The sequence below is a fragment of the Canis aureus genome, chromosome 14 (assembly GCF_053574225.1).
Source record: "Canis aureus isolate CA01 chromosome 14, VMU_Caureus_v.1.0, whole genome shotgun sequence".
Lineage (NCBI taxonomy): Eukaryota > Metazoa > Chordata > Mammalia > Carnivora > Canidae > Canis > Canis aureus.
The window spans coordinates 50,074,126-50,085,752 of NC_135624.1; the positions used below are offsets into that span (position 1 = coordinate 50,074,126).

The 11,627-nt window shown below is 56.0% G+C and overlaps 1 protein-coding gene across 1 annotated transcript; it reads left to right on the top strand.

The window, feature by feature from the left end:
* The first annotated feature begins 9,060 nt into the window (after nucleotides 1-9,060).
* Nucleotides 9,061-11,352, top strand: GSX2 (GS homeobox 2). The gene is made up of 2 exons (XM_077846629.1): nucleotides 9,061-9,764; nucleotides 10,479-11,352. The coding sequence occupies exons 1-2, from the start codon at nucleotides 9,185-9,187 to the stop codon at nucleotides 10,817-10,819; spliced, it is 921 nt and encodes a 306-aa protein (XP_077702755.1). The 5' UTR covers nucleotides 9,061-9,184; the 3' UTR covers nucleotides 10,820-11,352.
* Nucleotides 11,353-11,627: the final 275 nt, after the last annotated feature.

Here is an 11,627-nt window from a genome sequence, read left to right on the forward strand (position 1 = left end):
CCCTGGGTGCTGCCCTGGGTGCTGCCCTGGGAGGTGCCCCGGGTGCCGCCCCGGGCGGGCGGGAGCGCTGAGAGCGGAGGTCGGGCTCCGGGTCGCCCCCCCCCCCCGCCCCCCGCGCGCTCTCGCTCAGAGGCCACCTTCCCGCTCCCACACCCGGCGCGCAGGCTCCCGCGCGGACCCCCGGAGCGCACGCGCACTGCGCGCCCCGCAGCCTCCTGCTCGGCCCTGGCGCAGCCACACCCCCCTCCTCACAGTCCTGCCGACAGCCCCCTTCGGGCTCCGCGACACCCACGCGCTCACGCTCCCACCCGTGCTCGCACCCTGCCCTGCTCACGCACTGGCCCACCACGACCTCCGCCTCGCACGCCCTCGGCTCGCGCGGTCACGTGCGCCCTCATTCTCACGCCCACGCACGCCTCCCACGCGCTTGCGCACACACGGCCACGCGGAGGCCCCCTCCGAGCGCGCGCGCTCGCGCATGCGCACCGCCGGCGGCCAGGCGGCGGCCCCGAGCGCGGGCGCCAGGTGTGCGGGGGGCGTGGCCGCTCGCGGCGTCCTCAGGCTCGAGGCTCATTAGGATCCCGCGGAGGCGCCTGGTTTTTACGGATCGGTGGATCCGGGAGGAGCCGAGGCCCCGAGCCAGAGAGACAGACGCCAGGGAGGGCGCAGGGCGCGGGGCTCCAGCTCCCGCATCCCCGTTTCGGGAGCGCCTCCCTCCGCTGCACCCACGGGTGGGCTCGGGGTTGACCTGGGCCCGGCCCCCATCCCAGCCCCGGGGGCCCGGGGGACACAGCGCAGGATGCTGTGGGCTGCACCTGCACGGGGGGCGGGGGGGGGTCTTGGTGCTAGAAAGGCCTCGGTGAGCCCCCTCTTGCCACTGGGGAGTCTCTCTGAGCCTGTTTCCTTATCCGCAAACTGAAGACCCCAACAAATATTTATCTGCTAAGACATGCCTGCCCTAGGCTGGGTGTTTGACGCCCGTGCCGAGGAAACCAAACAGACCCCGGTTCTGTCCAGCTGTCCAGCTGCAGCTGGCGGGCATCTGGGGAGGGTCACGTGCTCCACCAACCCGTGGACCTGTGTCTTGATTACGTGGAAGGCTTTCGAAGTAAAAGCATGAGCTGTTGCTTTTACCCACTTCAAATGTTCAGGGTGTAGGGGGATTAAAAGCAATCGCATTCCCTTTCTTCATCCCAGTGCCAGTTTGTGCCCCGTCATACCACGGGTCACATTAACCTGGCCTTTGTGAGCTTTGAAATATAGGAAAACCCCACATACCAGGAAGCGGGCAAAAGGCAAGGGAGTAAATAATAAGAGTACCTACTTCACACGGTCTTTGTGAAAAATTAAAGATACATTAAAGAGCTTAATTCATACCCTGGCACATAATAGGTGCTCAGTAAACACTAGGTATCCTTAGGAGATAGTATTACCTCGTCCCTAAGACCCCACGCCCCTGCATCAGAGGGGGTCTGAATCCTGGCTCTGCCATCTTTAACAGTCTGACCTTGTAAGTCTTTGAACTTCATTAAGACAAATCCTGTCTCATATAAGAAACAGCCATAATAACGACATTTTATCTGGCAGATCAAATGAGGTCATGCACGCAAGTTTCCTCATTCAGAGGATGCGTGCTCAGGAGCTCAGGAGATGGTGGCTGTGAAGACTGGCATGCTGGAATGGCACCTGCTTCCTCTGGTGCAAAATGGACCAGCAAAGGGCTGAGTGGCTGGCTCAGTAGGAGGAACACGAGACTCCTGATCTCCTGGCCCTGAGTGTGAGCCCCAGGTTGGGTTTAGAGATTACTAAACAAATAAATAAACCTAAAAAAAAAAAAGCCAAAAACAGACCAGCAAAACTGCAAGGTTTCTCCAGGCCAAAGAAGCATTGAAATTTAGGGCACAGTCCCAAGTAAGGAAGTGAGGTCTTTGAGGCAGGTGGAGAGGGGGCATGGGGAAATTGCCCTGGAAGACCTAGGTTGATGGGGGTGCCGAGGAGACAGGTACATCCAGAAAGGGAAGGCTAGAGAAACCCCAGGTTGGGCACCAAGCTGCGAAGGAGCCTCGGGAGTGGAAACCCAGCTCGGAAAAGGTGTGTCATCTCAGAGAGATGATGGGACCCCTGCTCCAGCTTCCTGGTTCCTCGCTGCAAAGCCCAATGCTCTGACACTTCATTCCCCAGCCTCAAGGCCACATGGACTTGCAGATCCTGGATAATAATAAAAACCAGAGCCACCCAGAGCTCTTCCCAGGCACCAGGCCTGGCGCTAAGCAGTCCTCAATTCCTCACAAGGACTGGAGGGTGGCAGGCATTTTCCTATCTCACAGACTCAGAATCTAAGATTCTTCGAACAATCTCGCTGGCTTCCTTTCAGTTCTTGCAAATAACCAAAGTAACTCTTCCCCGCTTTCGTGTGAGCCCTTGGGTGGCCCAGAACACATTCCCCATCTCTCTTTCCCAGGCCAACTGCCACTCATCCTGCAAGTCCCCTTCAGACTTCAGTTTTACCCATTTCTAAAGCCAAGTGGGTGTTTCTCTCATATTCATGGGACCTTTTGCAATTCACTGCCTCTGAGATGATTTGTTGATTCGTTTTAACCTTCCTGGAAACTCCCAAGGGACCTGTCTTGTGCAAGGCAGTCCCTGTATGCCAGGAGCCCGGCATATAGTAGGCGCTCCATACTGGCTTTCCAACCACCAGCTGCTGAATGAGGCTCAGAGAGGTTAAGTTTTTCTCTTCAGGTTCCAGGATTAGTGGGGTAGGATGTGTCCGTTATTTCTCAACCCTCACCTGCATCAGAAGCAGAGGAAGCAGTTTCTCTTTGTTTAATTTTTAAGCTTGGGCCCCACCCCATTAAATCAAGATCTCGAAAGCATGCATACTTTTATAACGCTGTCCAGGTGATTTTTGTAGATGACCAAGGTTGAACACCAAAAAAGGCTGGATCGCTAAAAACTACAGGGTTCACTCTTTTTGGCAGCAGTTTAAAAAAAAAAAATCAAAAACCTGTCTTGAATTTCATTACCAAGCGGCTATTTCAGACCAAGGCTTTCAGCAAACTTTAGGCCGAGGGAAGTGCGGAATTCGTATGCGTGTGAATGATTCAGCCCTCCCCTTACGCTCCCAGCAACACCCTCCCCTAGCAAACAAAAACCACCAACTTTGAAAAAAGGTAGTTTAAAAAAAAAAAAAAAAAAAAAAGGCCAGCTCCACGGGAACTGGAGAGGGAGGGAGGGAGGTGGAGCATTTGCTTCAATTATCCGGATAATTGTTCGCCACCTCAGGTCATTGTTACTGAAATGAAACAATATTCTATTGGATACAGTCTCGGCCTTTTCAGGCGCGCTCCCCGCAGGGCCTCGCACACGCTGGGCACCGAGTAGGCGCTCAATAAATTTCACTCTGATGACAGAGGAGAGCTGTAAGGCTGGGGGCAGGGATGCCTTGTTTAGGCCCAAGGATTTGGGGGCGGGCGAACATTCATGAAGGGGAAGTGGGGAGCAGAGGGGCTGTGGGCCATCCAGACTGTTCGGAGGGGACTGGGTTTTGCCCCCAAAAATTCAGAGCCAGACTCCTCAACGCCTTTCCCAGGGGCCCCCTGCCACCCCCCTTCTCCGAGGGCCGAATTGAACTCTTGCGCCTGTCGTCGCGAGCACAAAAGGCGAATTGAGGTTTCTCAAAGGCCCATCCGCTCTGAATAAACACGAGGGAGAAGCAAGACCTTTTTTTTTTTTTTTTTTTTGGTGGTGATGGTGGGTGAGCCCGAGGCCGCTCGCCTGCGCTGCTTTCCAAGGAATATTCGGGCAGCGGAAAAGGGAGAGCCGGGCGCCCCTCTCCGCTCCGCCAGCCAGCGTAGGAATGCGGGGACTGACTCCTTCCTAAGTGCCCCGCTTTGCTTTCATCCCGGCTCCTGGCTTTTCAACAGGGGGGGGGGGGGGGGGGGGGAGCTGGGGTCCTCCGAGGGTGTGTTCTTTGCTAATTGCAGCCTCGGTTTAATGAGATTCTTTGAACTCCACCCCCCCCACCGCACCCCCCCGCAGCCCCAGGCCGGTCTGCAGGTGACAGCCCTAACCGGGGACCCTCGTTTTCCACCCCGGCTACACATCCTGTGAACAATCGCCCCTCGGGCTCCTGAAAGGAGAGCGAGCGCCCCATTTCTGCTGAATGCACGTCTCGGTCCCTCCGAGGCTGGCGGGCTTTTTGATGGCCACAATGCGAGTTACGCCCCAAGAGTGTCCCTTTGGTCAGATCGACAACGCTTGGCTTCACGTTTGCAAGTTAAACGGGCAGAAACCCGGCTGAAACTCCCACGCCAGACGCCGGCGAACGTTTCCCTCCGCCCTGCTCGGGGCAGAACTGGGGAATCGGTCTGGGGTGGGGGGGGGGGGTGAGCCGGGTGGGGAGGAAGGAGGGAGGGAGGGGGTTGTCAGGAGGCGGCGCGGGAAAAAGAGTCCCGATTCTAAGCCACCATCTAGAAGAAAGGGGGGGGGGGCCATATTCTCCAGCTTATCCCTCCTGTTTGTATTTTTATTTTATTTTTTTCCTTTTGCTTTGTTGGCAGCTTTACCCAGCGAGCCCCCCCCCCCCCCATTAAATAAGTAAATAAAATGAGAGCGTTTTCTCCTTGTCTTCACCTAGGTGGCTGCTTTCCTCCAGCCGCAGAAAATGTGACTCCTTCATAAAATCAAAATTTATGATTATTCAAATGTTGGGGACTGTGAAAAGAGAGGAAGAAAGAGAGAAAATTAATATTGCAGCTGTTCTTCTGATTAATGAGAGATAATTGCTCATGAAAAGTCACCCCTGTGGCATTTTGTTGTCTCCTGGATCTTTGTTCTTTTCCACTATTATTGAGGACTTTCTTGAAGACTAAGCGGTTCTTTTCAATTTTTGGGTATTCAGAAAGGGTTGCCTGGTTACAGAGAATGGGGAAATCTCGGGCTATATCGGGTAAGATGTGCCACAGACAGCAATATCACAATGCCACTCGGAGAAAAGGATGGATACAAGTTAACGATGCGCTTTCAATAAAACATTCATAGACTTGTTCACGCTTTGATAATGACCTCATTAAAGGGAGCTGGGGGCAAGTAAGTCCTGTCTCCTGTTTGTGTTCGGCTAACAAAACCCAGCTTTGAGATCATTCATCGCTTTGGAAACTAATATGAAATCAATGTAAGAGGAGCAAATAAATCCGAGGCCGCCCCGCCAACTCCTGGGCTGTCCCGCCCTGCTTGCCGCCTCCGTTTGGGGCAGGAGAACCGTGTGGGCAAACGCTAAAAATGAGAGAAAAAAGGACTAGGGATGGGGAGGGGGGGAGCTGTTAGGGAGGGGGGGACGGGTGCAGAGGGAAGGGCAATGTGGGAGTTACAGCCAATAAAACAGCTAAGCACATCAATAGGTCAGAACTCCAGGGCCTGTGGAGTAAGCAATGCTAAGTCCACATTCTTTGCTTTCCCTGACTTTGCCCATGAAAGGAAACAGAAAGAGTGAGAAACAAGAGGGGAATGTGGGGTCCAGGTCAGGTGTGATCCCAGATGGGGGGGAAGTATTGGAAGACTTCTTGAAAGCTACAACGGAGAATTCACATCTCAAGGTTGAGCTAGGAGGAAGCTGCTCATCCAGGCTCAAGTTGGAGAGTCCCGGGGCAAGAAGGGGGCCCCTCCAAAGTGCCTTTTTTTTTCTCTCTCTCTCTTTCTCATTTGAGGGTTAGGGTGGGGTACCCTGACTGTATGTGTTAGGGGGAGTGGAGGGGGGACAACTGTGCTACCTTCGTATTTGTGACACTGTCTTGCACTCAAGGAAGACAAAGCCATCCCCTGTCATCCCAGCAAGAGGGAGGAAGTCAAAGGATCCCCCTGCCCCTTTAGAAGAACTAATTTTCTCCTTGAATTATGAAAGTAATGGCTTAGGTAACAGCCTGTACTCTGTACCCGACTGCTTAATACCAAATAAATCCTTCCACGTGGCTCCCCGAGTCGTGGCAATTAGAGCTCATTATAGGCTCATAAGAGTTCTCATTTCAGGGATTACTTAATGGACGATGAAATTTTATCGGACAGAATCAGTGAGAAATAAAATTGTGTGGCAGCGGGGGCACCGTGGGGGCACACTGACAGGCTGCTCAGGTCCCCTTCTGCTTTGAGCGGTTTCAAGGAGCTGCTGTCCTGGGCAAGGGTCTGACTGGGCCGGTGGTCACATAGCTGCTCAGGATCCTGAAGGATAGGCTTCCTTTGGCGGGGGGGGGGGGGGGGGGGTGGGGGGGGTGGGGGTGGGGGTGGGGGGGGGGGTGGCACAGGAGGCACAGTGGGGCCAACTTCTGAAGACGGGGCTGGAGTAGACAAAGGAGAGAAAGACTGAGAGATCCAAAGAGAACTAATAAGGAGAATCCGAGAGCCTCCCAACGGTGGAACATGACCCCCAAATATTCACTGGTGGTGGGCTTAAGCGATCTATTTCTTAAATTTTTTAAAACTTCTATTCTAATTCCACTTAGCATACAATGTTATATTAGTTTCAGTTGCACCATATAGTGATTTAACACTTCCATACATCACCCTGTGCTCATCGTGATGGCTCAAGCAATTTACCTAAGTCTTCTCTCATAGGCAAGTTTCCCAGACGTGGTCTGCTTTCTGCCTCCAGTCTGCCCCTCTTGCAGCCCTAGGTAACCCCATGGGCCTCTCATTTTTCTCAAAATTCCTTCCCACTCCAATTGGATGTTTCCATACTTAGACATAAATTAAATTAGTTGCTCAAGCTTCATGATTAGGATTCTCTAAAGTAAAATGGTCCTCACATAAGCGCAAATTCCAGCACATTAGCATGGGGAGTTCTTCCCGTGAGCATACCCAGAACCACTGGGAACACAGTGACCCAAACTGTAAGCCCCAAACAGACCTCAGATAACCTTCTACCCAACCCAGAAGAGGAAAAAAAAAAAAAAAAGGAAACGGAAAAGCCAATACCTTCTTTGAGCACTTGCAAAGTAAGCTGAACAAATACACCTAAGTATAGATTATATAAATTATAGAGATATGTACACATATCTCTATACACACACACTTGCAAAGGGAACGGGGAAGTCATGTCACCTATTTGAACACCCATTAAGCATCTCTTAGTGGTTGAGCTTGCAGTCGTCCTGGGGACTACCTGCATTCTCCTGACACGAGCCAGGGCGGGTGGGCAGGCAGGCTGGGTTGAGGCTGAGCGTCTGTGATGGCTGCATCAGCAAACCTTGTGGTACAAAAGTAGTTACAGCTGAGCTGCCCTGAGTTAAGCCCTGAGACTCCTTAATTGTTGTCACAAGATGTTGGATTAGCACATTTCTGGAATAGCTGTCTGTTTACACTCTGGAGACCCACCGTCCACTAACCGCTTTCTAATTGAATTCTAATCACATTCAAATAGCTCAATAACCAGCCTCAGCTGCAATTCATAAAACTTTAATTGCCATCCATAAATCCTGGGCTCCCCAGAGCGGGGCGTCCCTACAACCCAATTACACTTCTCTAGCAAGCCAAAGAAACAGTCCCAGAGATGAAAAAGGGACAAGGAGAGACGGACAGAGGACAGAGAGATAGCCATGCTCCAGCTGAGAAGCTGGTGCTCCTCTAGGACTTGGCCACTTGGTTCTCAGAACTGGAGGGAGTCCTGTCCCCAAGTTTCTTAACACCATTGTGAACTCAGGCCTGCAGTCGGCTGTTTTGGGAAAAGGAGCAGACTTGTAGCTGTTGCTCACCCTCCCTGCTCCAACAAGATTTTCTACAGGGAGGAAGAAAGAGAACGCTGTCACCTCTGCCACCTTACCTTCCCCAAAGTTCAACGGTCCCTATCTTGGCTGCTACCTTCTCTCACAGAGCCGCTAAAGCACAAGTCTCCTGCTGGAGCCTGTGCCCCACAGATTTCCTTTACCAAGCCACTTCTCCCATCCTGAGGCAGGATTCCTTGAGTGGCTCAAATTCCTTCAACCTCTTTCAGCTTTTAAAGGGGTGCCGACGGGGTTGGGGCGGGAGAGTGTTGCTTGGTTAGCCTGCCAGCTGCTCAAGATCTGTAAAATATAAAGGGGCAGAAAAGCACAGGACCCCAGAGCAAAGGCAGGCTCCCCCCCTCCCCCCTCCCCCGCGTGGTCTCCAGGAGGGCTGGGGGTGTGGGTCCTCTCTCCAAAATCATTGGGATGGAGTGTGCAGGGTTGTCCTGGAAATGCATGGGCTTGGAGAAAGGAGAGTGGCTCTTCGACGGGTCTGTCCGCCGAAGGGTGCCCGGCCCACTACAAAGGAGCACAAGGAAGTGTCTTTGATCTGAGTGGCCCCAGGAAAGCCCCAAGTGCAAAGGCATTTTAGAGCTTCTCAAGCATTAGGATGAAAAGCCCCCGCAGCTTCTTAGCTGGGAGGCTTCGCTGGTGCACCCCGGCTCCACCACGAACTGACCACCTGAACGGCTTTGGCTAAGGCTAAATGCTGGGGGACCGCGTGTGTGTGTGCGCGCGCGCGCATCCGTGGTGCACGCCGGGGTGCGGGACTGGGCCGCTGTCCACACAATCGTGCTCTAAACCGCAGGCCCCACACTCTCCTGCGCCTCAGCAGAGGCTGACTCGGAGGAGAGGGAGCGTCGGGCATCCCCACCGAAAGACCTCAAGGTCCCCACCTGGTGCGCTTTTTGGCCGGGGGGCGTGGGGAAGAGTTGGGTTGGGGCCCAGGCTAGGGAAAGGGGCCGGAGGGAGGATGCGGCTCCGATTTCCCGAGAAAGCGTGGAGAAAGAGGGGGGAGGAGGCCGGCCTCCCTGCGAAATTAACAAAACCTACACTTTGCAAAGTCTCCCCCATCCCCCTCCTTCGAGTTCTTCCCTGCCGCGCGCCCGCCCCTCCTCGCCGCTTCTGTTGTGACTCGGGCAGCCTATCCCGAGGGTGGGGAGCTGCCGCGGAGCCCGAGCCGAGCGGTGCTCCGCAGCATCACGTGCCGGGGTGGGGGCTATAAAATCCCGGAGCCGGGGCGCCGGGCGGGGGACGTGAGGACCAGCCCTCTCCAGGGACCCCTTTGTTCGCCGCCCAGACGCCGAGCACCTCCGCGTCCCCGAGGGCCGGACCGCCCGCGTCCGCGCCGCGCCCCGGGCAGAGCTCCGGCCGCAGAGGGGAGGGGGCGCCGCCGCCGCCGGGTCCCCCCAGCCACCCACCCCCTCGGCATGTCGCGCTCCTTCTATGTCGACTCGCTCATCATCAAGGACTCGTCGCGGCCCGCGCCCTCGCTGCCCGAGCCGCACCCCGGGCCAGATTTCTTCATCCCGCTGGGCATGCCGTCCCCGCTGGTGATGTCGGTGTCTGGGCCCGGCTGCCCGTCCCGCAAGAGCGGCGCGTTCTGCGTTTGCCCGCTCTGCGTCACTTCGCACCTGCACTCCTCGCGCGGGCCCGCGGGCTCGGGCGGCGGCGGGGGCGCGGGGGCCGGGAGCGCGGGCGCCGGGGGTGGCGGGGCGCCGGGGGGCGCCGGGGCCCTGCCGCTGCTCAAGGGTCAGTTCTCTTCGGGTCCCGGGGACGCGCAGTTCTGCCCACGCGTGAGCCACGCGCACCATCACCACCACCCGCCGCAGCACCACCATCACCACCACCAGCCCCAGCAACCGGGCTCCGCCGCCGCCGCTGCGGCCGCGGCGGCGGCGGCGGCGGCGGCCGCGGCGGCCTTGGGGCATCCTCAGCACCACGCACCTGTCTGTGCCGCCACCACCTACAACGTGGGGGACCCGCGGAGATTCCACTGCCTCACCATGGGTAGGGCGGGGGCTCCGGGCACCTGCGCGCCGCGCCTTCTGGGCCCCCAGGAGCAAACTTTCCGCCTCCAGCGGAGGAAGTGGCAGCCCGGGGGGCGGAGTGGGGGGGAGGTGGGGTGGAGGGGGGAGGAGGGGCTTTATGTGTAAGTGTGGAGTCGTCCCCTGAAGTTCCACGAAGGGGGAAGTTGGCTTTCGAACCTCTCCAAGCAGCTGGAGTGCGCGCCCTCGCGGGACCCGGTGTCCGAGCCTTGCTGGCTATGGGGGAGGGGGGGGGCTCTGGGACCCCGACCTGGAGGGTTGAGAACCCCAAGGCTAATCGGGCGGAGGCTCGGGGTGGGTCTCCTTGAACTTCAGCGCGGCGATCCGTCGTCGGGGCTGGCTGGAGCGTGACGATGCTTTTGGCTAAGCCAGCCTGCGTCCCCGCCGGGCTTGGAGGGAGACGACGGGACAGCGCAAGTCCCCACCCCGCCTTTAAGCCTCTGACTTTACGTCTCACACATCAAAGGCCTTCACTCACCGGGGGGCGTCTCTATCTTGCCCCCCCCCCCGCCGCCCCTCGCAGGGGCACGGAGAGCCTCGGAATGGGACAGGGTGAGGGATGGATACAGGTGTCCGACTGGGCGTCGAGGGTGGGTCCTTCCCCAGGGCTGGCACGTGGCGGTGGGACCACCTCACCCGAGAACTCTCTCTCTGCCCTGTCTTGGCCGGTCTGCAGGGGGCTCGGACGCCAGCCAGGTGCCCAACGGCAAGAGGATGAGGACGGCGTTCACCAGCACGCAGCTCCTGGAGCTGGAGCGGGAATTCTCTTCCAACATGTACCTGTCTCGACTCCGGAGGATCGAAATCGCGACCTACCTGAACCTGTCGGAGAAGCAGGTGAAAATCTGGTTTCAGAACCGCCGGGTGAAGCATAAGAAAGAAGGGAAGGGCACCCAGAGGAACAGTCACGCGGGCTGCAAGTGTGTCGGCAGCCAGGCGCACTACGCGCGCTCCGAGGATGAGGACTCCTTGTCGCCGGCCTCGGCCAACGATGACAAGGAGATTTCCCCCCTATGAGGGGGCCACCTGCCTCCCTCTCACCGCACGCCCCTGGCACCCCCCACTCACCAACGCAGCCGGTGCCCGGGGCCCAAACCCTCGCCCTGCCGTGGTCCCATCTGGAGAAAGCCTTCTTGGGGCGTCCATGCCCAGCCTGACCCTTCAAGTCTCCTCTTTGACCTGTTTGTTTGAAACTCCGCTCCAAGCGATAGGTCTTTTTTTTTTCTTTCTTTCTTTTTTTTAATGTAAATAATCTAGATTCAACTCAGCCCTGTCCTATAACAGAGAGGGGGGAGAAAACCACAAGGTTGGTTGAAGTTTAGCACTGTATGGGGGTTTTTGAAAGCACATGTCCTTTCCCCTTCCCTGCTGTCTTTCAGAACCTAAGAATACGGGGTTTCTTGGTTATTTTCTGTTGTTGTTGTTGCTGTTGTTTCTTTTAATGGGAGTATTGAGTTGCAAATAATTTAGAAAATTAAACCCTGTAGGTCTCGCTTTCTGAAAATTTTGCCTGGGGAGAGATTGGAATTCAAGTTGCTGGAGTCCCTTTGTATGTGAATAGTTTTATATAAAATTTATATTTATATTTATTTAAATAAATGAAACAAAATCAAGGTTTTAAAATTGTGGTGTTTGCTCTCACCGGCTCTCTCCATCTCCCCCTGGCCCAAATCTAGAGAAAGCCAGAGGTGGGGGCGGGGGAAGGTGTCTGAGAATTTAGAGGAAAGTGTTGAATAAAAAGCTGGTAATGTGGGGCTTTGCTTGAGGGAGCTTGTGGCACACCCTCAGTCATCATGTTGCCCACTAGGTTGAAACACCCCATCCT

Excerpts from the sequence above, each read along its gene's own strand:
- GSX2 (XM_077846629.1), top strand. The coding sequence starts at position 9,185 with ATGTCGCGCTCCTTCTATGTCGACTCGCTCATCATCAAGGACTCGTCG. Across the intron at positions 9,765-10,478 it reads ATTCCACTGCCTCACCATGG|GGGGCTCGGACGCCAGCCAG; the intron begins GTAGGGCGGGGG and ends GCCGGTCTGCAG.